The sequence below is a fragment of the Rattus norvegicus genome, chromosome 10, assembly GCF_036323735.1.
Source record: "Rattus norvegicus strain BN/NHsdMcwi chromosome 10, GRCr8, whole genome shotgun sequence".
Classification (NCBI taxonomy): Eukaryota; Metazoa; Chordata; class Mammalia; order Rodentia; family Muridae; genus Rattus; species Rattus norvegicus.
This window is the reverse complement of record NC_086028.1, coordinates 52,268,548-52,296,432: the sequence shown is the minus strand read 5'-3', so window position 1 is coordinate 52,296,432 and position 27,885 is coordinate 52,268,548. Positions and strand designations below refer to the sequence as shown.

Below are 27,885 nucleotides of genomic sequence, written 5' to 3'. Positions count from 1 at the left end.
TTGAGACCCAATAAAGAACTCAGCAAGTCAGAAGATTCTGGATCATATGAAGATTACAGGGAGAAAAATAAATCAATTCTTTACCCAGATAGCAGGAAAAAAATAATAATGAAAGAGAGCATTGGGTTTTTTGAGAACTGGGAAGAAAAGCCATGTGAGAAAACACCATGAGCCTCTTCCTCATCCTGACCTAGGGTCCAGGTGCAAGTGCAGAAGCGTCAGCAGATGTCACAAGTGGACTGAAAGTCACCATGTACTATGATCCTATGCTCTGTGTAAAGGAAAGTCGCAAGGATACAGTGCTGCATGCAGGTGGCTTATGATGGCGCCTGAGACAGAGGAGAAATAGAAACAGTCATCAGAAGGGGGAAAGCACACTTCTGGTTCTGTCAACCCCTCCTCCTTGGAGTGATTCCCCTGAGGATCTGGCTGCTACCTCTGTAGACAGACTTTGCAGGGTAAATGTAGTCTTCAAATCTAAAAACTACCCCAGCTCTGCCATTTTGACCTTGGGCAAGTTACCATGTGTGTCTTCTTTTTCTGTAGTGAGCGAGTATAAGGAGGCCCGTCTCGTCACCACTGAATCTTTATAGGATGACGTGAGAAAGTGCCTGCAGTCCCCACTGTAAGAGTTCAGTAATAGCACTGAGTTCATCCCACTCTCCCTTGCCAGAGTGGGCTGTCCCTCTGACACTCATGTAGCATGGCTGGGCCACACTTGGAAGGAGATTTCTGTTCTCATTTTTCTCTGTTCACTAACAGGGCTGATGTCTTCTATAACTGAGGATATCCTTTCCTTTATGGAATAAACAAGCTGGTAAAAATTCATGATATTCATAACTCTTAGAAAACGATTTTTTTTTCTACCTCTATCCTTCACAAAATTGCTGCCTAGCACCAGGATAGCTTCCAGAACTGAGCTGTACTTTTGTGTACAATGTCATAGTTTGCCAGTAAGTGGACAAGGCAGATCCCACAGCCTCAGGGACTTTCAGGAGCATGTGTGTGTGTATGTGTGTGTGTGTGTGAGAGAGAGAGAGAGAGAGAGATGTGTGAATGTGTTTATATGTGTGTGTATGTGTGTGAATGTGTATGTGTGTGTGATATGTGTGAATGTGTTTATATGTGTGTATGTGTGTGAATGTGTGTGTTTGTGTGTATGTGTGACTGTGTGTATATGTGTATCTGAGTGTATGAGTGTGTGAATGTGTGACTGTGTATATATGTGTATCTGAGTGTATGAGTGTGTGTATATGTGTGTATGTGTGTGAGTGTGTGTATGAGTGTGTGTGTGTGTGTGTGTGAGAGAGAGAGAGAGAGAGAGAGAGAGAGAGAGAGAGAGAGAGAGAGATCTTTCTGCATAAGGCACATCAAGAGCTTCTTTGGTGAATCTTAAGTTCTGTCAGTATGCTGACGTCAAGCAAAGCTTGCTCAGTTTCCCTTCCTTGCTCATCTGTAAATGCAGCACAGACTGTAAAATATAAGGACTGTTTCTAGAACAGAATCACAGTGTCAGACTCTTCCCCAAGGATGAAGGGGAAGTTACTATTCAATGGTGTGTCTCTATATTTTAACAAACTGTCATAAAAATTCTGTCCTAACGACTCCTTGGATCAGCAAGATGGCTTAGTGGGTGAAGACATTTGCTACCAAGCCTGATGGCCTGAGTTCAGTCCCCAAGACACACACAGTGGAAGAAAACTGACTCCCACAAGCTGTCTTCTGACCTCCACATACATGCTTTGAACATGCACACACACACACACACACACACACACACACACACACACACACACACACATTTTTAAATAAAGCACGGTGTTAATTTTTAAATCCATACAGTGCAATTGACTTACAAAGTCTGTTAAATCTCACTTAATATGTAAGTTCTTTTACTCGTCTGTGTTTTATATGCAATGTATTTTTTTAAACTCTATTATTTGTTCTGCTGCGCTCCCCATAGTTATTGGTTATTGGTTATTGATTTATTGGTTGCATCTTATATCCCTGACTTGGTAGCAGTCCCATCTGGAGGCCTGATCAGGCCCAGTGTAGGGAGTTCTATGCAAGCAACAGTGTGCATGCCCTTACCAGGGAGGCAGAGAATGCCGGGCAACAGTATCTTTTCCTACTTCTGATAGCAATTCATCAAGGGCTCCAATTTTGTGTGAAAACTGCGACAGCCCAGGTCTCTTGTTTCTTCTGCACTCACCACCTAGAATTCCTGGAACCGAGCTTGCTTTGCCTTCTCCGTTGCACTTCTACAGAAGGCAGTGTGCAGCAGCCCTCCTAACTTCTGAGAGGAGCAGAGTGACCGTTGCTCTCCCGGACCCACTTCAGCTCGGGCAGTGCATCAAACCTTTTCTCAGTGCAGTGATTTCCACTTAGCAACAGCCACCTTTCATGCCACTTGTCAGCCATGGCATTGCCATGAGGCATTGAAGGTGAATCAAAGCGACATGGTCTTGGACAGCGATTGCAGGAGCACCGAAAAGGCAAACCTGACCAGAACACTACCCTCCTTCCTTCCATAGCCGCAAGCCCTAAAGAGATGCGGACTCCGTTCCCAGCACCGTCAAAAGCCCCTCGGACTTTACTCCCTGCCTGAGTCAAACTTACTGGCCCAGAATCTTCTAGACCTCAGTAAGGAAAGGGACTTGGGAATCCCCGTGATGAGTGTGTTCCTGGCAATCTACCTGTCGAGTTGATCTTGGATAGAGGGTTCTGTCCTGCTGGCTAGTCAGCATGGTGGTTATTCTTTCTCCACCTTTGTCTTCTCCAGCTTGGAGATGTGGGAGGGGTCTGTTTGTTCAGTTCTGAAATAAGGTGGATTGCACCCAGGATAGCAAGACAGAACAGGGGAGGCAAACGGAATTCCTTTCCTGCCCTATTTTTTAAATGCCTTGTTTTTTCATTTGTTTGTTGGCAGCGCTGAGAGTTGAACCCAGAGCCCTGTGTATCTGAGACAAGAGCTCTATCACTGTCCTCTGAGCTCTTGACAGTACCAGACACCGTGGCATTCGGTCATATCTTGTATGGAGCCCAACCATTATTTATTAGCTTTGAGATACATTTCCCTAGTAAAAATGTGCAGGAGAGGAATCCTCCCCAGTTTGAAATTAGGCGTTCCTGAACCCAACCTTCGTGTCTCGCTTATATGATATTAATAGATGACTTTCATAAACTCTCCCTCCCCCACCCCACTGAAGCAATGCTTAGTTGGAAGTATCTTGAATTTTTCAAGTTCAAATTTAAATCAAAAGCCATCCCCTTACACACACACACACACACACACACACACACACACACACACACAGATTTAATCTACAAAGACAACTGCTTGCTAATATTTCAGCACCCAGCATAAAAATTGCCAAAAGAGGAATAAACTCCTCTGAGGAAATGAGAGAAATGCACAAGACAAAAGACCCAACTTGAAACAAGGCAAATTTTATTGCATGTGGAAAGGGGTTACGTGGAAATTAAGCAGGATGGTCAGGAGCCACGAAAACATACATTCTGCATATCTTCTGCCCCTCACCAGGAGGACATGCTCACTCCTCACTTTCATGGACCACCATCTAGAGAGAACGCAGATGCTCTCAGTCAAGTCAGGCAACAGAGACACTTTCTGGACCCCTCTTCTCGCAAGCATCAAAGAGTTGTTTGTATATTTCAGCGGGACACAAGGAATTAGGGGGCCCTTTGGGAAGATGCATGATGGCCCACATGAAATTGCTCCACAGCCTGAGAAATTGGTGTAGGAGCCACAGTGGATTTGTGGTTACAGTAATTGCAGATATCTGCGGCCACCTTTAGCGGATGTTCCTAAACAACCCATCTAATACCAGCAGAGGGCGCTAAAGAGACAATGCTTTTTTTTTTTTTTACAAAGGTGTTTCTAGTAGAGCTCCACCCAGGTAAATGGCTGTAAAGAACATTCTTTCTCTGAGCTTGAGAGTCTCCGACGGCGAAAGTAGCATTTCGGTGGGCGTTCCCAGGTCAGCTTACCCGGCTAGAGGTGAAGTCCCGGGTTTTAGCCCGCAGTTTATTGACTTGCGATTCTGCAATATCCGCACGTTCCTCGGCCTCCTCTAGCTCATGCTGGGCTTTCCGGAACTTGGTGAGATGAACATTGGCTTGTTCATCCTAAAGGAAAGAGCTCAGCGGGTGAAATCTGCATGATCCTCTCTCCGGTCCCTCCCACTCCCCCACCCCACCCCGCCCCCACTCCCCAACCCACCCCACCGTGGGAAACAGAACAGGCTACGCATGCGTCTGACTTACAGCCTCCTCAGCCTGCCTCTTGTAGGACTTGACTTTCACTTGAAGTTTATCCACCAGATCCTGCAATCTCAGCACATTCTTCCTGTCCTCCTCACTCTGCAAATGAATGAAGGGATGGGGGGGGGGGGCACTTGTACCAGGGCCCAGCCAGTCCAGGGGTGCACAAGTGTCCAATTCCAAGCTTTGAGTAGTATTTGTACGTTGGAGAGAAAACTTGTCTTAGGTGACCTTTGCACCTACCTGGTAGGTGAGCTCCTTGACACGCCGCTCATACTTCCTCAGGCCCTTCACAGACTCTGTGTTCCTCTTCTGTTCCCCTTCCAGCTCAAACTCTAGCTCTCTGATCTGGAGAGATGTTTGGGACGTTATTCTAGCGCTGGGCTCTGAATGTGGGGAGGGGAGAGGAGGTTGGCAAGGCTTGGCCAGGCAGTCTCCCCCTCGGCAAGTACCCTCGTCTCCAGTTTCTGGATCTGCTTCTTGCCGCCCTTCAGTGCCAGCTGCTCAGCCTCGTCCAGACGGTGCTGCAGGTCCTTCACCGTCTGCTCCAGGTTCTTCTTCATCCGCTCCAGATGGGCGCTGGTGTCCTGCTCCTTCTTTAGCTCCTCCGCCATCATGGCGGCCTGAAAGGCAAGGCTCAAAGATCTTGCGGCTGTGGAAGCCGGAATTCCACAGTGAACAGAGAGCATGCTTTACAGAAAGGACAGCGGGTACGGTCGTGAATAAGCACACTTCCCACGTTGAAACAAGACAAAAGCTACACCTGGGATATAAATTTTATTAAATAAACTCTACAAGGACTGAGTGAGGAGCAGTCTCCTAAACCTGCTCTCCTTGAGACCTGTCCAAAGCCCAGGAGGTCTTTTAAAAAAAAAATCATCACCAACACACAGTTTCAAAAGATCCTAAGGCTTGGAGATTATCCTGAGACAACAGAATCCCATCAAGGAGGGACTCATTAAGTAACGAACGACTACAGCAAAGTAAAACAGCATTGGGGTGATATTCCCGTAGAGGGCAGTAGGTGGCGCCATCAGCCTGAAGCAGAAAGCCTGGAGCCCCAGGAACGTTAGAGAGGAAAGGAGCCATGTGGTGGAATGTGAACACCATCAGAGGGTCTCATTTCCAGATGCAAGTGAAAGAAACACCTCTCGGGAGGCAGGAGAAAAAGTATACTCCTATCCTGCCCTTCCCCCATCTGCCGGCTTTGGACAGTACAAGGGGGAACAGTCAATATGAGGGGAGTTGGGAGTGGTCTGGGGTCAGCACAGACACCATGTGTGTCCTAAGAGGGTGGACTTCTACCAGGCATGCGTGGGGTTGGGGGAAAGCAGGGCTTTAATGAGACACAATATCAGCGGTCACAGTAGGAAGGGAGCAGGGGCCTCACATCAGTGATGGCCTTTTTGGCCTTCTCCTCGGCGTTCCTTGCGTCCCTGCTGGCATCCTCCACCTCACTCTGGAGCTGTGTGAGGTCAGTCTCCAACTTCTTCTTGGTGTGGATGAGGCTGGTGTTCTGAGGAGGAGGAGGGAGTGTCATACACAGCGTCTGAGGTGGACCCTCGTACCCCAATGCTCCTGCCCTCACCTGGGTGTGCAGCAGCTGAACCCTCTCGTTGGAGTCCAGCAGCTCCTGCTCTGCCAGCTTCCGGGCCCTCTCCGTCTGCTCCAGAGTGGCCCGCAGCTCCTCCACCTCAGCCTGCAGCAGGTTGGCTCTGCGCTCCACGATCGCCAGCTGCTCCTTCAGGTCCTCCTGGCCTCGGAGAGCGTCATCCAGGTGCAGCTGGGTGTCCTGGCCAGAAGAGAAAGTGTGTGAAGTGAGGGCCAAGGACCACAAGCCTTGCCTAGTCTTTTCGGATCTGGACACTGGAAAAGTCCCCCCACCCCCGGAAGCTCCGTCCACCTTCAGCTGTCCCTGGACACTCCGGAGGTGCTTGATGGTCTCTGCGGCCTGGCGGTTGGCATGGCTCAGCTGGATCTCAATCTCATTGAGGTCGCCCTCCATCTTCTTCTTCAGCCGGATCGCCTCATTCCTGCTGCGCACCTCAGCATCCAGGGCGCCCTGCATGGTCTCCACTGTCCTCTGGTAGTTCCTCTTCAGCTGCTCGATCTCTTCATCCTTCTCTGCGATCTTTCTATCGATCTCTGATTTCACCTGCGTCAGTTCAAGCTGGATCCTGAGGATCTTGGCTTCTTCGTGCTCCAGAGCTGCCTTTAAAAGACAAAACAAAAAAACACGAACCGTTTCTGCACTGTCCTAGAGCCGGTCACACGACATTGGGTCAGCAAAGCTCTGAGGAGATAGTCCTAAATCAAATCCCATAATAGTCAAAGCCACCTTTAAATAAACTAACTTACCTTCAGTGCAGAAGCGAACCATTTTACGGTTATTCGTTTATGATCGTGCGCTTGGACACGAAACGTATTTACAATGTTCTCGTTACTTAAGGGCAAGAAGCGCCTTACAGCTATTCTAACCTCAGCTAAGGGTTTGTAAACTTTCAAGAGTAAGCCTATTTTAACGTGATGATTCTCTCCAATACATGTAAGATAACTCACGGGCATCATCTCACTCAGCCTCGCAGTCAGAGGGAAGGAGCGAGCCTTAGAATCTGGATTCCAGAAGCGTGAAGTGTGAACGCCTCAGACACACACTGTTGCCCTCTGTTCTGGCTTGTGCCTCCCGACCCATCCTCACCTCTGCTTCCTCCAGCGCCATCTGGATATCAGCCTTCTCCAGCTCCATCTGCTTTCTGGATTTCTCTAGCTCGTGGATGCTTTTACCGTTCTCAGCAATTTGTTCGGTGAGATCTGCTATCTCTTCTGCAATGAAGTAAGTTTGCACTGCGTTTGGACGCCGCCACACAGGCTCCGGGAATGCGAAGCACCCACTAAATGCCTTTCAATAGCTCTCTGGGACTCTAAAACCCTCTGCTTCTCAGAGATAAGATATTGTATAGAGACCCAGAACAACTGCTTGTCAACGGTGAGCGGCTTCTACCGGTGCATCAGCCGAGCGGTGTGGAGGAGCCTGAATAACGGAGCCTCACCCGCCCTCGCACACTCTGGGTTTCCCACGACCTCAGGCGGTTCGGAATGGCTTACGTTCTAAGTTCTTATTCTCTCGCTTCACAGTTTCGAGTTGATCCAAGGCTTCTTCATAGGCGTTTTTCAGTTTGAAGAGCTCAGTGCTCAAGGACCGGGATTCCTTGAGAGCCGCCTCCAGCTCTGCTTGGCTCTCCTCACACTTCGTCTTCCACTCGGCTAACACCTGCAGCAGCAGCGTGGAAAGATTCTGTCAGGGAGCTCTCTGCCGAGCTTCTAACAGAATGTCATCCCCTGAAGTGGCTACTCTCAGAGCTAGGGCCTGGTCTAGATTACTGAACGAGCAAAGATTTCATTTCATTCGCTTACTCAAGATAATCAGTCAGTAACCACTGTCATATCCAGAAAGCAAATGAATTCTTAAAGAAAAAATTAGCTAGACATAATTACCCTTTTCCTAATAACAAAAAGAAAAAGGCTCTGAACGGATGTATTTCATTAAAGCAGTGGTTCAAATCATGCTTGTCTGTCACAGGGAGGGGCCTAAGTTGAAGTCTCAGCCCCTAAAGATACAGGTATGAGCGATGGAAACTGTGTGACTGCTACAACGGTCATCGGAAGGGATTTCTCTGCCTCATCCCATTCCCAGGTCATGTCACAGATGGAGAAACAAACTGCTAGTGAAGTTCGAGGAGTGTTTTTATGGCCACCATGCTAAAGAAGGGCAGAGCAGGCAGCCTATCCCTGTCTCCTACAGTCCTACAACATGCCCACACCGTGGAGCTCAGCCAGCACGGAGCACCCCCGCACCTTGTCAAAGTTCCTCTGCTTCTTGTCCAGAGCGGCAGCCAGAGAGTTGGCTCTCTCCACATCCACCATCAAGTCCTCCACCTCCCCTTGCAGCCTCTGCTTGGTCTTTTCCAAGGAAGCGCATTTTGCATTCACAGCCTCGACCTGCTCCTCCGAATCCTGAAGGCGCTGAGCAAGCTTTTTTCTTCAAGAAAATGAAAAGAAAGCCGACGCCATTAAGTTTCAATCTTCTTGAGCATCGCTGCTCACCACCCCGGAGACACTAATTGCCTGGCTCACATGCCTCTGCGAAAAAACCTTAAGAGAATCCCCCATCTGCTCAGAGTCTGTGATCAGTGGCCTTTCTCAGGTCTAACCAGGATCAAAGTTGATGTCAATGAACTATAGTAGTTCATTCTGTTGCAGCGCCGAAATAGCTCAGTTGGGAGAGCGTTAGACTGAAGTAGTTCATTCTGTTACATTTCACATTTCAGCCAATGTTACATTTAAAGACTCTCTTGATGGGGAAACCTCCAGTAACAAAACAGATACATTCATTAGCTTCATCCCGGAGCCACTCTAGAGCCAATGTGCTAAGCCATGAGATCCCTTAAGGGTTCTAATTAGAGACACATACTTGGCCTCCTCCAGCTCCTCCGTGCGCTGGATGGCATCCGTCTCATATTTGGTCCTCCATTGGGCCACCTCGCTGTTGGCCTTGGACAGCGCCCTCTGCAGCTCGGCTTTGCCTTCCTGCTCCTCCTCGTACTGTTCCCGAAGCAGGTCACAGTCGTGGCGGGAGGACTGCAGGGCGTGGGCCAGCGCATTCTTGGCCTTAAAAAAAAAAATCAAAAGGTCCCCGGATGGATTAGGACTGTGTGCAGCACACGTGCCACGTGCCCTGTTCTCAGCACTGGCTGAATTGTCAGGTAATCTTGTTGTTATTTTGCAGAAGCCATTTGAAAATGAGACCAAGAAAACATCCTTCTGAGCGGGGTACCTTGTTCTCTTCCTCCAGTTGCCTCTTGAGCTCCTCTATCTGTTGGGTAAAGGCTTGCTTGCTCCTGGAAAGCTGAGATACTATGCTTTCCTTTTCTTCCAGTTGACGACTCAGCTCACCTGTGTCAGGAAGGAAACAGCTCATTCATTCATTCATTCATTCACTCACTCAAAAACCAACTGTAACCACTGTGCCAAATTGGGGGTGGGGTGGTGGTGCAAGTAATAAAGGTGAGACCCCTCACCCCATCTTGAGAGTAGGGGTGTGTCCATGAAAAGGAAATAGCAGCCTAATAAAATACTGCTGTAAACCCTACAAAACCAGGAGTGACCTCTGCCAGCGAAAGCCGAGAGAACCATTATGAGTTTGAACATCACCAGGGCACCTCTCCACTCCCAAAGCACCTCCCCAGTGGTTGGTGATTCCAGCTGTGTCACTTAGGATTTCGTCTCTCTGGAAATTCAAAAGTATACTCTTGGGTGAATATGGGTCAGCTAAGGTGTATGCAGAAGTCAGACGGGAAGGCGGGCAGGAAGCAGAAAGGCTAGACTCCTCCTGGTCCCATCCAGGCTATGTCAGATGCAAACTTGTATCACTCATGGAAGTTTGACCGTCTGCTCGCTTCCTGTTTTCACTGAGGACACTCAGTGTTCTCCAGGAGGTTTGGGACAGCCTCTTCTGTGAGTTACTTCCATTGACTTTTTCCTGAAATTGTGTTTTTAGAAAGCCTCCCTCACCAGGTGTGGTGATGCAGGCCTTTAAAAACAGGGTTGTAGAAGCAGAGTCAGGCAGATCCAGACAAGCCTGTTTTACACAAGGAATTCCAGGTCAACCAGGGTTGTAGAGTGGGACCCTGCCTTTAAAATAAAGCAAGCAAAACAAAACATTCTCTCCCCGCAAAGGGTGCTGCTGCCCCTGGGCGGGAAAGCCTTCTGGCGCTCCAGCTTGGCACCCAGGCATAGCATCCGGGGCTTGGCTCACCCGCTTCTGTCTGCAGCCGGGACTTCTGTGTGGTCAGCTCACTTAGGCTTCTCTGCGTCTCCTCGTTCTTGCCCCTGGCCTCGCTTAACTGATCCTCTAGAGTTCGGCATATCTTCTCCAGGTTGGCCTGCAGATTGGAAAGAGGAAGGAGGTCTGCAGGTGACCTTAGGTTGACCCACTGCAGGTGCCCCTTCGGGTCTCCTCAGCCGACCCCTCACCTTGGATTTGGACACACTCTCCACACTGCTGGAGAGGTCGTCGATCTCCAGCTTGAACTCGCTCTTCTCCTTCTCCAGCTTCTGCTTGACGCGCTGCAGGTTGTCGATCTGCTCTGCCAGCTCCGCCGCGCTGTCCGCGTGCTTCTTCCGCAGCGTGGCCACGGTGGCCTCGTGCTGCAGGGTGGCCTCCTCCAGGTCCCTGCGCAGCTTCAAGAACTCAGCCTCACGCTTCTTGTTCAGCTCAATCTGGGTAGAGGTGACACCGCCCGCCTCCTCCAGACGTTCACTCAGCTCCTCCAGCTCGCGGGCGTAGTCGCTGCGCTGCTTCTCTGTCTTGGCCCGGGTGGCCCTCTCCGCCTCTATCTCTTCCTCCAGCTCCTCAATGCGGGCCTATAGAGAGCAGCCAGATGCCCAAGAGACTCTCAGAGTCACAACAGCTAACATGGCGTCTGAGTAGAGGTCATCGACCCACGAATGTATGACCCGTCTATAAAAAGAAGCCCTACCATTTGCAGCAAAATGGAGGACGCTAGACACCGGAAAAACAATCGGTGCATGTTTTCACCTGAAAATTTTGTTTAGGTCAATCTGAATATGAAACGGTGTTTGCTAAAGGTGAGGAAGGTGGGGGAAGTGATTAAGAGGGGGCTGGATCAGTGAATAGTATAAGCACATGATGAACCAGCACATGGAAGCCCGTTAATATATAAAATTTGATGATGATGATGATGATGATGATGATGATGATGATGGTGGTGATGATGGTGACGACGACAACGATGACGACGATGACGATGGAGGAGAGGTTATGTCCCCACCAGATGAATCTGCTCGTGGATGTTCCCCCAAACAAACAAATGCTGCTGATTTTCTTCCAAATGAATCTTTTCCTGCCCCCATATGGTCACTAACTACCCTGGACATTTCTCCATCCACCTCCATGTATCCTGTTGCAAGTTTGGGGGACGTGGTCATCACGGCCACCACTGCTATGTCAGCCTGTCAGAGTGAGGTCCCATGAGGCAGTCTCGGTCCTACCGTACCTACTCTGACTTTAGCAGACACCGCTCAGGTTTCTGAGTGACCCACACCGGCAAGCGAGAGTTGATCGCCCCCTCCTACCTGTAACTCTTTGATTTTCTTCTGAAGTTGGAGGCTCAGCGTCTGCTCATCTTCCACCTTGCTCTGCAGCTGGCTATATTCAAAGTCCTTCCTGCGGCAGGACACAGAGGATGCGTGAAGACGGGATCCCCCGCACCCCGCCACTCACGGAACGGAAGCTGTGTTTGGGGGACACGTACTTCTTGAGCCTCTCGTCCAGCTGTTGCTTGTCGTTCTCCAGATCTAATATGGACTCTTGGGCAAGCTTCAGGTCTCCCTCCAGCTTCCTCTTGTTCCTTTCCAGGTCCACACGCAGCTTCTTCTCTTGTTCGAGGGAGCTCTCCAACTGCAAGAGGCATCATTTCCCCTTTAGGATTAGATGATTTCCGGTAGGATAACCCCAGCCCCGCCCCTGCCCAGGGCTCTTCCGCCCTGAAGCCTCCAGACTCCAGAGACTGATGCCCAGTGCTCACATCATCCACTTGCTGCTCCAGCTTGCTCTTGAGCTTGCTCAGAGAATTGACCTTGTCTTCCTCAGCCTGGAGGTCGTCCAGGGTCTGCTGGTGGGCCTCTTGGAGGGCCTTCTTCTCCCGTGTTAGCTTTGCAATAGTTTCATCCAGGCCTGCCAGTTCTTCGGTAAGGTTTTTTACCTAAAAGAAGCCGAGCTTGCTTAGCAGTGAATACATCAAGCTGAAGAGAGACCGCAAGAAGAACGTGTGTACCTTGTTCTCCGTGGCGTGCTTCTCCTTCTCAACCTTGGCCAGTGTCAGCTCAAGGTCATCGATGTCCTTCTTCAGCTCCGAGCACTCGTCCTCCAGCTTCCTCTTCTTGGCCGTGAGCTCGGCGTTGATCTCCTCCTCATCCTCAGCTCTTTCGGTCACCTCTTTAATTTTGGCCTCCAGCTGGAACTTGGCTTTGATCAGCTGGTCGCATCGCTCCTCGGCATCCAGCAAATTCTCACTCTCCTTTAAAAAGAAATCACAATTCCCTTTAAGGAGCGAAGGTTTGAAACACTGCCATCTTTCTTTGTGAAATCCTCCATGAAGCACTCCAAGAAAAACCCAACGCCCACCCATGCCCCGCCCTCGGGTTAATCCAGATTTCCTAAAATCGTAATCCAATCTCGGATTTGAAAAAGCAAGAGTCCTAAGGACATACCGCCTGTACTTGGAGCTGCAGGTCGTTCTTCTCTTGTACCAGAGTGACCAGCTTCTCCTCCAGCTCCTTCCTCTTTGCCTCCGACTTGGCGAGCTCGTCCTTGGTCTTCTGGAACTCCTCCTTCATGGTGGCCATCTCCTTCTCCGTCTCGGCGCTCTTCAGCAGGGGCTTGATCTTGAAGAAGAGTTTCATCCAGGGCCAGTGCTTGACGTTCATGAAGGCGCGGATGTTGTACTGGATGCAGAAGATGGATTCCCTGCAAACAAAGCAAGACGGCTCAGCAGGGAAAAGGTGCCGAAGCCAGGCCCGATTCTCAGGCCCCACATAGTGGAGTCAAGGACTGACTCCTGCAAGTGGTCCTCTGACTGCTACAAGTGTGCCTTGGCATACGTACTTGCTCACATAAACAAAAAGCATGGATAGACAGACAGATCGATAGATAGATTAGATAGGATAGATGGATGGATGGATGGATGGATGGATAGACAGATAGTGCAGGCATTTTTTTTAAAGCAGCCTGGCAGTGGTGGTGCATGCCTTTAATTCTAGTGCTTGGGAGACAGAGGCAGGTAAATCACTTGAGTGTGAAGCCAATTTAGTCTACAGAGTGAGTTCCAGGACAGCATAGGGGCTACCCAGAGAAACCACGTCTCATCAGACAGAGCATTGCCCATTCCTACAAGGGATTCTCTCCTCCCACTTCCACCCTCTCTCAAAGAGCTCATGCTCAAACCAAGACCCCGCCCAACCTCCTCTGCATCATCTTCTGGAATTCCACACGCATGAGGAACCCTCTGCACACGGCTTGTGTCCGAGTGATCAGTTTGGCCAGACGCTCATCCCGCATCTCCTCCAGGGTTCCCAGCAAGCCAGCCTTAAAGAACACCTTCAAAAGGATGGGTGAGAGGAATGAGCTGCCCGGCTCATTGTGTTAAGAGGATGCGAAGGCCTACAGCACGAGGCGGAACTGATACATCACCTTGGTGTGTCCAAATTTGTACTGTGTGTGGTCGATGTCAATGGAAGCCAAGAGCTTCTCGCAAGCTTTCTTGCTGTCAATGAACTGGCCCTCCGGGATGGCACTGGCGTTCAGCACTCGGTATCTGCCATGGTGGACACGGAAACGATCAGGCTGTTGGCAGTGCTCTGTGATTGCAGGCATCGCTTCCTACAGACCAGAAAGTCTAGTTCCCAGGAAGTAAAGCAACCTTCCCATAGCCACTTTGCTGGGATCTAGGCCGTGGGACTCCTGGACCAGGGCTTTCTTTCCCTCCCCTGTTGTATATCAGACAAGTTCCAAAGAAACGTGGACAGCACAGGAGCATGAACCTCGACCAAACCGTAGACATGGAAGACCAACCAAAACTGCCTTTTTGAAATGGGTCTTTTCATGTAATATTTCTTCCCTCAAATCCCAACCCTTATCCATGTCAAAGGACAAACAGAGCATTTTGACGGTGTACCTCTGTTTAAAGTCTCCATACAGAATCCTGTTGGGGAACCCCTTCCTGCAGATGCGGATGCCTTCTAGCACCCCGTTACACCTCAGCTGGTGCAGGACCAGGCTGTGTTCCATGGCCCCTAAGAACACAGGCAGGATACCCGAGCTTCACCCACAGGTCCTTAAAGACTGAGCGGTAACCTCAGGGCTGGCAGGCGTCTTACCTGGGGTCTTGGTTTCATTGGGTATTATACAGCGCACAAAGTGTGGGTGAGTGGTTCTTAAATTGGACATCAGCTTGTTCAAGTTTTCCTAAAAGAAAAAAAATAAACATTTCCTTTGGCAGCCTACTGTGAACTTCCACGGAGACAGATAGTTGCGTGGTGGTGAAAACTAAACTCTATGGCTTCAACTTAAGAGTTGTGACGTTAACTCTGTCCTTGAATAGTCATGAACCTAGAGACGTAGACAACGGCCGTGACTTGGACATCCCCACCTTGAAAATCTAAAATCTAAAGTGCTCTAAAAATCTGGAGTGTTTTTCTTCTATAAATCTGAATTTTTTTGAGTACAAACATGATACACAAATCGAACGTCCCACCTTATGTAGGCAAAACAGCCTACATGATCATATACCATGTAAAACGATCTACGTCCTTGCTGCACAAGGCATATATGAAACACACAGATGAACGTCGTGTTTAGATTTGGGTCCCATCCTTGAGAAATCTCATTATATACGGATTAATCAAAAAAGAAGAAGAAAACTGAAGTCTTATGTTTGGTCCCAAACACAGGGAAATGTGACCTGCCTCAGTCATCTTTCTCCCAGGTTGCAAGATGGCCACCAACTACAAAATGGTTTCTGAAATCTACGCAGAAAATGTGTCTGTCCCTGCCAGGGGCCTGGGTACTACTGCAGGCGCACTGCAGGCAACTAGATAATTGGAACTGAGAACTCACTGCCCCCAGCCAGCCAGACCTGCTAGTTACAGTACACGATGGAACAAACCCAGGCCCCACATTTGTTAAACCTCATCTGTATATTGTCAGACTGTCAATTGATCTCACTCTGAGAGAGCTGTCAGGCAGCCAGCATTACTACTCTTGAATAAACCAGGCCTAGGATCTCAACGGTGCTCATTTTGCTGTGACTCAGGTGAACTGTGAGTGGATTAACTCAAATTTGTCCTACCCTGAACAGCGCAGACACTGTTTGGAAGGAAGAGCCTTTCTTCTTAGCGACTTTCTTCTTCCCACCGTCAGCTGAAAGACACCAAAGGGCCCAGGCACTGTGAGTGGATGTATTGCGACTTTTGGGTGCCGTGGGAAAGGAAGATTGTGTGAAGACAAAGCTCCTGTGTCTGAAGTCCGTTACTTACCATCTGTCGTAGCGAAGGTGGCATAGAGATGGGCCAGGAGTCTGTTGGAAGACTTCTGGTACAGCCCCACCACGGTCTCATTCAGGGGGTCCTTGTTCTTCTCCAGCCAGCCCGAGACACTGTAGTCCACGGTGCCCGCATAGTGGATGAGGGAGAAGTGGGCCTCGGCCTTGCCTTTGACCACCTTAGGCTTCTGGAAGTTGTTGGATTTTCCAAGGTGCTGGTCATACAGCTTGTTCTTGAAGGAGGTGTCTGTCGCCTTGGGGAACATGCACTCCTCTTCCAGGATGGAGAAGATGCCCATCGGCTGAAGGGGAGATGAAGCAGCAGAGTAAACAGGAGCAGAAAGCACATGGGGAGGGAGGGGGCACAGAGCAGACGGAGGGGGATACCTTCTCGATGAGCTCGATGCAGGCCGCCAGGTCCATCCCGAAGTCGATGAAGGTCCACTCGATGCCTTCCTTCTTGTACTCCTCCTGCTCCAGCACGAACATGTGGTGGTTGAAAAACTGTTGCAGTTTCTCGTTGGTGAAGTTGATGCACAGCTGCTCCAGGCTGTTATACTGGCGCCAAAATAAAACGTGCATGCGAAAAAATCAAACCTCTTTCAAAATGGAAACGCAGTCTGAATTCCTTCTCAAGGGTCAGGTCCCACCTGCTTGGCTATGCTTTCAGAGCCAATCACGAGCCTTCCACCTACATGGTTCTCCCGCCTCTGGGCCCCTCCTGTGCTTCTGCATGCCCGACAGGCTTCTGTTTCTTCTCAACTAAACTACAAGCTTCCCATCTCCCCACCTGCATGGCTGCCACCTGGCAAACACTAAATACACACATTTGCTCCTAACTCAGAACCAGTCAGAGAATTATGTCAACTAGTACATGATTGACAGTATCTACTTCTCTGGCCCCCTATTAGATTTTTCTTAATTCTACCCATTTGGTGATATCTTGTGAAAGTCCACTTGAAGGAAGGACTACAGCCCTGTGTGTATCAGCATGTATGAAATATTCACATGTGCACAATACGTGTGGGTGCACAGGCATGTGTGTGTGTGTGTATACCCCTGCAGAGGCCAGAAGACAACTTTGGGTGTCATTCCCCAAGCAACATCCAATACCCATATTTTTTTCTTTTTCTTTATTTTTTTTTAACTCCACAGGATTTCTTGGCCTGGAAATTTCTGGGTAGGGTAGGCTGACTGGCCAGCGAGCCCCAAGGATCTGATTGTCTCTGCATCTCCACTTCTGAGAACACATCACCACGCCCAGCTTGTTTTGTTTTTTAACTTGAGTAGTCTAGAAATCATACTGAGCTCTCCCGACTTTCAAGGCAGGCAGTTTACTGAGTCAATCATCTCCCAGGCCTCTCCAATTGTCTTAAAATAACACGCACTGTCCTGATGTTCTGTCTTTCTTCTATCCATCTCACTCCTTCTATCCTTCCTACAAGAAAACCATCTTGGTACCCTCTTTTTAGGATTATGAAAACTCCCGTATGAAGAGATAAGACATAAATAATACAAACCTCAAAAATTTCAAAACCCGCAATGTCCAAAACCCCAATGAAGTGTTGTCTTGGTAGCTTTGTGTCCAGCTGCTGGTTAATACGAGTGACCATCCACAAGAACAGCTTCTCATAAACGGACTTGGAGAGAGCATTCACAGCATGGTGAACCTGTCGGAGGAAAGGCCAGTGAACTGGTAAGAAGGCTGCGGCCATGAGGGTCCTCCGCCCCTCCTGCACTTGAGGTAGTCCTTACCTGGTCCACAGTTTGGCCTTTTGTAACGTACTCATTCCCAACTTTCACTCTGGGAAAGCACAAGGCTTTGAGGAGGTCTGAAGAGTTCAGGCCCATCAAGTAGGCTGTTTTGTCAGCCACTGGTAAGAAAGGAAAGATCATGTTGAGTGAGGCAGAAGGAAAGCAATTTTCTTACTCCTTGTCATCTCTGTGGGGCCCATGGCACTACACCATCCAGAGAGTGTGGCAGACTTCATGGAGCAACAGGATTGGGTTTGGAAGTCCCTGGCCATTTCACATTGCATCCAGAAGAAGACCTTTGTAGCAATTCAGCAGAAGGGGGGTAGAGGGACCAGAGAGATGGCTAAACAGGTAGAGGCATGGGGTACCATACCCGGCAACGGGGTTTGGTCCCAAAGACTTGCATTGTGGAGAGAACTGACTCTTAAAGTTGTACTCTGACTTCAACACATGAGGTGTAGAATCCTTACACACACACACACACACACACACACACACACACACACACACACACACACACACATACACACTAAACTAATAAGTGTTTTTTAATAGATGGTGATGTTTCCTTATGTTCATTGCAGACCCAGGAAAGGTTCATCCACCTCTCCAGAGGGAAAGACAGATTAATCATTTTTAAAACAGGTTCTGGATGGCCCCAGGGGAGTGACCTCTCCGCTTCCACTCTGAAGCCTGCTGTGGTGACTCTGTACCTTCGGTGCCATCTGGCTCAGCTTGCTCCTCTCGCTGCTTCTGCTTGAACTTCATGTTCCCATAATGCATCACAGCCCCTGTCAGTTTATAGAGTCCAGATTTCTCCTCCGGGGTGAAGCCCAGGATGTCAATGGCACTCTGCAGTGGAAAGAACAGCATGTCTGCCCATTCATTGCCCTCCCTACGTGGAGGTTCTCCCACCTCTCTACCGTAAGTCCTTCTTACGTCTGTAGCCAACAGTTCCTCAGCATCATCGATGCTGGCCACCAGGATTTCACCCTGGCTGATGAATGGGTAGTCGTAAGGGTTGGTCGTAATCAGCAGCAACTCTGAAATGAGGAATTCACACATGTGTAATGAGATCTCCACCAGGTGGAAGTGTGGCCTGGGACTTCAACCACTGGGGCCAAAATGTGCAGGAGTAGAATACCCTAGAGCAGTGGTTCTCAACCTGTGGCTCGTGACCCCTTTTGGGGTTAAAAGGCTTTTTCTTCAGGGTCATCTAAGACCATTGGAAAAACACAGATATTTTCTTTTTTTTTTCCTCCACCTTTATTAAATTGGGTATTTCTTATTTACATTTCAATTGTTATTCCCTTTCCCAGTTTCCAGGCCAACATCCCCCTAACCCCTCCCCATCCCCTTCTTTATGGGTGTTCCCCTCCCTATCCTCCCCCCATTACCGCCCCCTCCAACAATCCTATTCACTGGGGGTTTTGTCTTGGCAGGACCAAGGGCTTCCCCTTCCACTGGTGCTCTTACTAGGCTATTCATTGCTATCTATGCAGTTGGAGCCCAGGGTCAGTCCATGTATAGTCCTTAGGTAGTGGCTTAGTCCCTGGAAGCTCTGGTTGCTTGGCATTGTTGTTCATATGAGGTCTCAAGCCCCTTCAAGCTCTCTCAGTTCTTTCTCTGATTCCTTCAACGGGGGTCCTGATCTCAGTTCAGTGGTTTGCTGCTGGCATTCACCTATGTATTTGCTGTATTCTGGCTGTGTCTCTCAGGAGAGATCTACATCCGGTTCCTGTCGGCCTTCACTTCTTTGCTTCATCCATCTTATCTAGTATGGTGGCTGTATATGTATGGGCCACATGTGGGGCAGGCTCTGAATGGGCGTTCCTTCTGCCTCTGTTCTAAACTTTGCCTCCCTATTCCCTCCCAAAGGTATTCCTGTTCCCCTTTTAAAGAAGGAGTGAAGCATTCGCATTTTGGTCATCCTTCTTGAGTTTCATGTGTTCTGTGCATTTAGGGTAATTCAAACATTTGGGCTAATATCCACTTATCAATGAGTGCATACCATGTGTGTTTCACAGATATTTTTTAAGCATTGCAAGATGATAGTTATGAAGTAGTAACAGAAATAATTTTATGGTTGGGATCACCCCAATGTGAGGAATTGTATTGAAGGGTTCTAGCATTTCAACCTTCCTAGGTTGAGAACTACTACTGGTCTAAGGGAAAGGGCAATCTCCCATGCCATGTAAGTTGAGGATCCTAGGAAAACATATCCGTGGTTTTGCTTTGCAAATGAATGTTGCAAGCCAGTGTATGTTTGGGATAGTGAACAAGTAAAACTGGGTAATGGGAGCCCAAGCTGGAGAAACCATAGGCTGATTGGGATAGCTGTTTTAAAGTTGGTTGAAAACTGACAGCCTGTTTGCAGGATGGAGATCAGGAGGCTTAGCTATCACAGACAGAAAGTAAGGAAGGTAGTGAACACACAGGCCTCTATCAGCTGAAAAAATATAGAGATAGAATGACCCTCTGGGTCCTTAATCAGTTTGCACCGGCCTTATGCGAGCTGAGATCAATTCCTATGTTGAAACACAAGAGGGCGCTCAAGAACCATTAAGTGCTTAACTATTCAAAGACCACCATGGAACCAGTAATGATTTTGCTCCATTACAGCACATCTGGTCAGATTTTTCAAATTGGTACAGTGAGCCTGGGGAGATGGCTCAGCAGGTAAAGAGCTTGCCGTGAAAGCTATAAGGACTAGAGTTTGAATCCCCTAAACTCATATAAAAGTCGGGGGGGGGGGGGGGCGTCTGCTTGTAATCCTCAGAAGGCAGAGACGTGGATCCTAGCAGCATTCTGTCAAGCTACAGTAGCTCCAGGCTTAGTGAGAGCCCTTGCCTTAATACAACAAGGTTTAGAGAAATCAGGGAAGACACCCAGTGTCATTCTCATACATACACCAGCAGACAACATATACACTTCCAAAACCTGATACAGCCGCCTCCCAAAGAGCTATATCCTGTGGCTGATATAATTCTGCATTGACTGTAAGAGTCATCTGCAGGTACGACCAACTCTCCGGGCTCTAATGATCCAACTGCCCAAAGGGTGACGTCATCCCCTCCACCTGCACCCTACCCCATCAGCTTACCGATCAGTTCCGGCTTCTTGTTGGAAAGAATCTGGTAGAAGATGTGATAGCTTCTCTCAGCCTTCAGCTGGAAGGTGACTCTGGACTTTTCCAGCAGATCTGGAACAGAAACACAGGGCCGGTCAGGGTTCACAATGCTCCCCGTGGCTTGGAGGCTTCACCCAGCTCAACGAGCCTACTTACAAGTTTCAATATCTGCAGAGGCCAGCTTCCCAGTGGTGCCGAAATGGATGCGGATGAACTTGCCCTGCATAGAGAGAGAGGGAGAGCAGATCCTTCCATGACTGAGGAACTTCCTCTGGATTCCTGAGCACTGCCCATAGGAGCCTTTCACCAGTAGGTCTTCCCTCCTGTCCCCTCTTCTCCTATCTGGTGTGTCTGCCTCCTCCGGGATTTCTCATATCCCATTAATGAAATAACCCAGGTGCTGAACCATGTCACTTCCCTGATTACAGAATCCTTCCTACTGCACTTAAGACAAAACCCAAGGGCTGGAGAGATGGCTCAGAGGTTAAGAGCACTGGCTGCTCTTCCAGAGGTCCTGAGTTCAATTCCCAACAACCACATGGTGGCTCACAACCATCTGTAATGGGGTCTGATGACCTCTTCTGAAGTGTGTCTGAAGACAGCTAATAACAAGGGACAGTGCATCCCTTGTTAGTGACAAGTCTCTCCATCTTCTGCTTCCCCATCTGTCACATGGAGCCTCTGCAGGAGTGCTCCAAACACGGTCCCACCCTGGGGAGAACCAAGCCACTCTTTCCCTCATTCCCTTCCTTACCCTGCAGCTTCGACTCATATTCCCAGCGCCTAGAAAGCCCTTATCATCTAGCCCTATCTGTTGGGGACCTGGTCCCCAGTTTCTCAGTTACAGCCTTGGGTTTTTGAACCTCACACACATGGCTGTGCATTGTTTCTTTCACTGTCTCTTTCCACCGGGCTGTAAGTTCCCTAAGCTCTTGAACTGTCCAGCAGGCCGGGAAGAAGAGCCTATCATACTCAAGGGCAGACTCACAAAGCGGGAAGAGTTGTCATTCCTCACGGTCTTGGCATTCCCAAAGGCCTCCAGCAGGGGGTTGGCGCTGATGATTTGATCTTCCAGGGTCCCCTAAGTAAGAAATCCAAAGAGGAAGGGAAAATGTGCCTGTAAGCTGCAAAAATCCTCATTTTTAAGAAATTGCCACCTGCTCTGCTTTTCCTGCCTGCCTAGCTTGCTCGCTGCCCCGGTGACTTGATGACTCAAAGGCCAATGGAGCAGCATGGCCTCCTTGAAACACTGCTGCCTCTCTCAAGTCCCTGTCAGCAGCTGGATCTCTTGAGTGGCCATGCCTTCGTTTGACCCTTCAGTTAATGAGGCTGCCTGTGTTCCTCCCACGCCCTTGCAGTACACCGAGTCAGGGGATATGTGTTCCTCACTGTGCTCTTGGGCTGCTCTCTGTGAGGCCACCCTGAAGGAACAAACTCACGGATTTGACTCCATATCCCCCCCCCCTTATAAAGTCTTCAAATCTCATCTGCTAAGGAATCACAGGGGTCTGAATCCACGGTCAACCCCAAGCTGTCCCTTATGCCCGTCCAGCCTCTTTCCTTGCTCCCGTCCCCACCTTCATTTTGGAGTCCTTCTTCTTGGCAAGGTCCCCAGTGGCTGCAATTGTTGCAAAGTACTGGATGACACGCTTGGTGTTCACCGTCTTCCCGGCCCCGGATTCTCCGCTATTTAGAAAGACGGAGACAGAGAAGTCGGTCCTACTCATAAACCAGCACCCTGGCATGTCATCCAGTGGTCTTCAACACGTCTGGCACACACATCAAATGAGTCGCCACAGAGAGGACCTGGGCTACAGCCTTAGTTGATCCAAGCATGGGTACTACTCGTTTTCTGAGGCTTGTTTGAATCACCCCAAGCTGTCTTTTCACCATGGGCTGTGCTCCAAGCACTGTCTAATGAATAGAGCTGAGGGATACATCCATGGCCCCAGCTGAGAGGCCTCTCTAAGCAGGGATACTCACGTGATCAGGATGGACTGGTTCTCACGATCTGTGTGAGGGGAAGAAAGCAGAGCTGATGGCTATGTCCAAAGAGGTTCTTATTCGTCATGCAAGAGTGGGTTTCAACTGTTCCTTTCCTCTTCCCTTTATTTATTTACTTGTTTGTTTGTCTGCTTAGTCACAGGTGGGGATTTAAAAAGTGTCTGTCCTGAGAACCATGAGGCTTCTCATCCTCTGATCTCACAGTCTTCTGATTGGTAGGGATACTCTTTCCTATGGTCTCACCAATACTTATGTTAAATGCAAACTCCTCACCCCAAGGACCTAAAACCTCTTTTCCTCCTTGCCCCTCCTTCTCTAGGGCTTCACACCAGAGTGCCCCCAAGCCTGTCTAGTGCATACTTCCTTCTCGAAAACACACCCGTCAGCATGAACTGGTAGGCGTTGTCAGAGATGGAGAAGATGTGGGGCGGGGCCTCCTGGCGCTTTTTGCCTCGGTAGCCATCCACCACCTCAGGGTTGTACACCGGCAACCACTTGTAGGGGTTGACGGTGACACAGAAGAGGCCTGAATAGGTCTATGGGAGGAAAAGAAAATACATCCGTACTTACATATGTACATACATACATACATACATACATATGTATATACATATATACATATACACATGTACTGCATATATATACATATATACATATGTATATATATTGCCTTTACTAACACTCCAGGCTTCTTTTGATAATTCATAAAGAAATCGTGATTTCTAGTGATGAATGAAGTAACTGAAACTCAAGGGGGAGAGTAGCCAGTCCTCCCACAGCTAATACCAAGCTCAAGGTAACCTCAGCTTTTTTGCTCTTTGGAGCTCCTCCTCCCAATCTTAGCTCCTCCTTCGCCTTCCTCCTCCCTCCCTCCCTTCCTCCAGCCCCTCCCCTTCCCATCCCATCTATCTCTCCTTGTCTGGTCATTCACTTCTCTACTTCATTTCCTCTCCTTTGGCCAGGCAAACGAGAATCTTTCAAAGTGCCTCTCCCCACTCCCCAGCACCCAGCTAATGTCCCAGCATAGCCTGTTGGTGAGTAGCCACTCACGTAGATCATCCAGGACGTGTATCGGTCCTTGAGGTTGTACAGCACAGCAGGCTCGTTCAGGTGGGTCAGCATGGCCATGTCCTCGATCTTGTCAAACTTGGGAGGGTTCATGGCATACACGTCCTCTGGTTTAACCACCAGGGTCTGGAAGGGAAAAGTCATTAATGTTCCCCAGCCATTGGATTGCCGTGGATGTCTGGCACCTTAGGAGAGACTGCAGGGAGCAGAGGAAATGCCTGGTGACAGTGAGGAAAAGCGAGGTATGTGGCAGTGGGAAAGCATGTGGTCTGCTCCCACATAGGTCTATGGGAGAAAAAATACATGCAGAATACATACATATATGTAGATACACATATACATGTATTATATATGTAATATATATGTTTCACCTTTACTATTATCCCATACTTCTTTTGATAACTCATAAAGAAACGATTTCTAAAATGAAGTCCACTCAGGACGTCTGTCTCTCTGTCTCTGTCTCTTTCTGTGTGTCTTTCTCTCTGTCTCCCTTTGTGTCTCTGTGTCTCTTTGTCCCTCTGTCTCACTCTCTGTCTCTCTGTCTCTCTGTCTCTCCCATTCTCTGCGCATGTGCGTGCGTGCGTGCGTGCGTGCGTGCGTGCGTGCGTGTGTGTGTGTGTGTGTGTGTGTGTGTGTGTGTTTCTCTTGGACCTGGAGTTGGGGGATGGCAACCAATGTGATGAAAGAAGATTTCTGAGGACTAAGTAGGGGCCTGTAACACAGAATTTGGAGTCAGAGGAAGTTATTTGTCTATGACTTCGGTTGTCCCTATAGCTCTCCTACCTGCTAAGAGAAAAGATAATGTCTGCAGTAATCTTGACCAACGACAACAGGGAATTAGAGAAGGCACTGTAGCCCTGGGAGTGCCCACAGAGCCTGCTAACGTCACTGCCCTGTAGAAGCAGCCAATCAGCGCTGAGAACCACGCCCCCATCTATGTAATTCAGCCCTCCATTGCTGAAAACCAAACCCCATCCTACTTCCTTTACCAATTTCCCTGCTCTTGGGGAAGAGCCATTGGCCTCCGCTTTGAGAGCAAGACTTTCACCACCAAGCCCTGGGGCTGTCCTCTGTGGAGGGCCTAAGGACCTGCAGGTGGGGTTATCAGTCCCTGCCCTCCTCTCTCTTTAGGAGTGACTCTGGAAAAGCCGGTCCTTGAGCACTGTGGGCCACAGAGCTGCCTTCCTTCCCTCCCTTAATCCACTTAGGCTGTGGACTCTCTTGACACCTCTCAGGCATGTTCTAGACCCTGTGAGGATCCTACGTTGAGTTTAGCCCCTGCCTTCTGTCCTGCGGTGGAAGCCCTTTCTCAGATTTTTAATCTTAGATATGTAGCGATGCCTTCGTTCTGGGAGCTTCCACGCTGGTGCTGCCCATTTCCTCCCTGCTCCAACGAATGCCGCCATTTTGTCTCTTGCATCTTCTGTTCTGTCTCTGCTTCTACCTCCGTTACACCCACCCTGACACAGGTGGTGACTGAATGTGACGATTGAAAGCAGGACTTTGCGTATGCCGTTCTATCACTGAGCCATACCCACAGTTCTTTTGTTTTCTTCCTTGAAACATTTCCAGATTCGGGATTTTCGAAAGCCCCCAAATTCCTCCCTTCCTCCCACAGAACACAGTGAACTCAGTTGCCCGTCCCATTCCAGTTCCAGAGAGCCTGGTTCTTTGACCTTGTTGTCCTATAGCATTTCTTATACATCACCCCGCCTTCCTTGGTTGGATGACCATGGACAGAGCTAGGCGAACCCACAAAGGGTGGGTGTTCTAAAAACACTCCACCCTTGAGACATTGAGATTGGTGTCTGGCCCAGAACAAGGCAGTGATAAAAAGACACCCAAAAGTAAATGCTTTAATCAGCCACCTGGGGACCCGTCTCCCATTCTCCCACATAGGCTAGGGCATTCGGCTTTCTTCTGGCGGCTGGGTTGCCAGCGCTGTTTCGGATGCTGAATTCCAGAGCCAGGCTCTGACTCCAGAAGTGGGTGGAGGAGTACATGCTTATGCAACGTCATGTGAGGAGCGTGGGCCAGTGCTGAGAAAGAGAAAAAGCAAATGCCTTACCCTGTTGTCTTCTGTCTCCACCGTGACTTTCCCATCCTGGCTACTCTTAATTTTCCCCTTGGCATATTCTTCCTTTGAGTCAACCACAAAGCAATAGGTTTTGGCATCAAAGGGCTGGTTCTGAGCTTCGATCCTCTCCTTTTCCGACTTTCGGAGGAAAGGGGCAGCTATGCCAAACACTTCCATCTCGGTGTCGCTACTCATAGTGTTGGCTGCAAAACAAACCGCCAGTCAGCCCAGCTGCTCCCTGGGCCGGCAGCCGGCAGCCGGCAGCCTCCTGCCCATCCTAGTATCAACCTGTCACCCTGAAGTGGATGGCAGCCTCTCAGACAAGGTCAAGGAGATCTGGCCTGTCCCATGCCCAGTGGAGCTTCACACGAGGGCTCAGCACTGGGAAAACATAATCCACTCGTGTTTGTTGAGTTGCTACTGTATGCCATGGGCTTAGAATCTGTTTAATCCAAGTGTCTCTTGATTCTTTCAGTCTGGTGAAGGAGCCTTTGAAATGCCACTTTTGACACTTTGTCTTCCTTTTCTGAGAAGTACAGGTATGGAGAACAGAACATCCCAAGTTAAATACCATAATAAAAATAAGTAAAGGCATTCCTCAAAGAGAGGATGCTGAGCAGAAAATGGCAGAGGCAGTTTGAACTGCTTTTTAATTGACATGGCCTCTTCCTCCCAGGCACGGTGGTCTATTCCTTTAAATCTCAGCACTTCAGAAGCAGAGGCAGCCTGGTCTACTTAGTGAGTTCTATGCCATGCCATCCAGGGCTACATAGTGAGATCCTGTCTCAAAAAACCAGCAAACCACCACAAAGAATAAATGGGAACTTCTAGCTGCAGCCCTGGGGAGGAAGCCTATTCTTCTGTATCTAAGATCTGTAACTCCTCAGGGCACAGGCGTGAGGGGGCAATGGGTGATCTGGGTTTACCTGAAGACTTCTTGAAGCCCTGGGATGTGGCCCCAATTCTCACCTGAGTCACACCGGCAGGACAGCAGAGAGCAGCAGCAGCAGCTGTGGACCTATGGGACCTGCAAGAGCATGGGCACAGAGAAGCTTAGTGATCACCATGTTGTCTGCTTCTATGATGAACCAGACCTTGGTGAGGCTCAATTCAGACACAGAAAGGACTGGACAGAAAGAGCCTTAGCCCTGAGACCAGCCCTATAACTGCAGACAAGTCGTGGTCTACAGCTAGGCATAGCTACCAGCTGCCTGACAGATTGGCTCCTCTAACCCACTCCAGACAGTTTCTTCAGACTCCAAGATCCTCTATTGTGAACAGGGCAGGGATTCTAAATGGACGGAGTCCCTGCCAGTAAAAGCTTGTGTTAGCAGTTGGGGTCAGGCCTCCTGGTTATCTGAAAGTGGAGACAATGCTGAGATTATGGAATTTAAACCTGGTGAGCAAGTATGCAGTCTTGAGGCAACTGAACACTCAATGGGTATAGAGTCCAGGTAGGGAGTGCAGAGTCCCCTGTTCACTCTGTGGATCAGAGAGGCAACAGGAGAACATGGCATCATGGCCTTATGCATGTCCAACAGGATCCTTCCCAAACAGAGGAAAGAAAGAGGGTGCAGGACCCCAGCTTCGATGACCTGCTAGAGGCAGTGGGTGGCAGGCACAGCCTCACATCTCACTCCACTGTATTCTTTGAGGACGCCTTGAAAAGATAAATGAGCCTCACCTGCTATAACAAAGCCAGGGAGGGCCACAGCCCAGGGCAGTGACCCAACCAGGCAGGGAAGCAGCAAAGGCCAAAGAGATATGAAGAGAGTTTACTTACCTCTGACTGTGGCAGAGTGAAGCACAGAGGAGAGCCGCCCCCTGGGCTTTTATAGGCTAACCACTAACCCCCTGGGCTCATTCTTTCTCTAAATTTGGAAAGAGAATGACTGACACCACAGGCTGAGAACTGGCCCCCTCCACACGTATTTTTCATCGTTGCCAAGGGGAAAGTATATATAGAAATGAGCAGGGTCCGAAACCATTTTTCCAACTGTAGAAAGCAGGGAATTTGAGATGCCTTGCTCTGGACTCAGGGCTGTTGCTTCTTCACCTAGAGCAATGGGCTTGTCTTTGCTTCAGGGGCCCTGCCTGTCTCCATCCTGCAGGCCATCCCACCCTGAAATCATACGAAGAAGCTGCTCCCACTTGGGAACAGGGGACACACCATTGTGCTATTTGCTTAGAAAGCTCACTGATGAGAAAAATGAATAAAATGGGATTGGACCTGTCGAAATCCCCTTGGGATTATGAGACAGACTCAGCACACCCCAAGGTTGTGGCGGGGCAGTTTGACTGTAAAACTTGGGCTGTTGAATTTAGGGTTTTTTTTTCTCCTTCCCTATCTCTTCCCTTTCTCCCATTGCTCTCTGTCTCATTACTATCATTATTTACTTAATCCTTTCTTAAGCTCTAGCAGGACCAACAAGCAAGTTAATGAC

The 27,885-nt window shown here is 49.1% G+C and overlaps 1 protein-coding gene across 1 annotated transcript; it reads right to left on the bottom strand.

Moving 5' to 3' along the window:
- Window positions 1-3,432: 3,432 nt before the first annotated feature.
- Myh3 (myosin heavy chain 3) lies at window positions 3,433-27,248 on the bottom strand. The gene is given in 41 exon segments (NM_012604.1): window positions 3,433-3,581; window positions 4,012-4,149; window positions 4,288-4,383; window positions 4,528-4,632; window positions 4,737-4,907; window positions 5,675-5,800; window positions 5,873-6,076; window positions 6,188-6,496; window positions 6,983-7,107; window positions 7,390-7,555; window positions 8,140-8,323; window positions 8,756-8,952; window positions 9,119-9,237; window positions 10,100-10,226; window positions 10,318-10,707; window positions 11,440-11,530; window positions 11,619-11,764; window positions 11,892-12,068; window positions 12,141-12,383; window positions 12,577-12,832; window positions 13,326-13,462; window positions 13,556-13,679; window positions 14,040-14,157; window positions 14,242-14,329; window positions 15,213-15,283; window positions 15,400-15,706; window positions 15,792-15,962; window positions 16,925-17,074; window positions 17,160-17,278; window positions 17,873-18,011; window positions 18,099-18,202; window positions 20,263-20,361; window positions 20,446-20,509; window positions 21,278-21,370; window positions 21,867-21,975; window positions 22,273-22,300; window positions 22,673-22,829; window positions 23,344-23,487; window positions 25,433-25,644; window positions 26,411-26,468; window positions 27,225-27,248. Coding segments are annotated over 39 exon segments (5,823 nt in total). The 5' UTR covers window positions 25,637-25,644; window positions 26,411-26,468; window positions 27,225-27,248; the 3' UTR covers window positions 3,433-3,554.
- Between the last annotated feature and the right edge of the window lie 637 nt (window positions 27,249-27,885).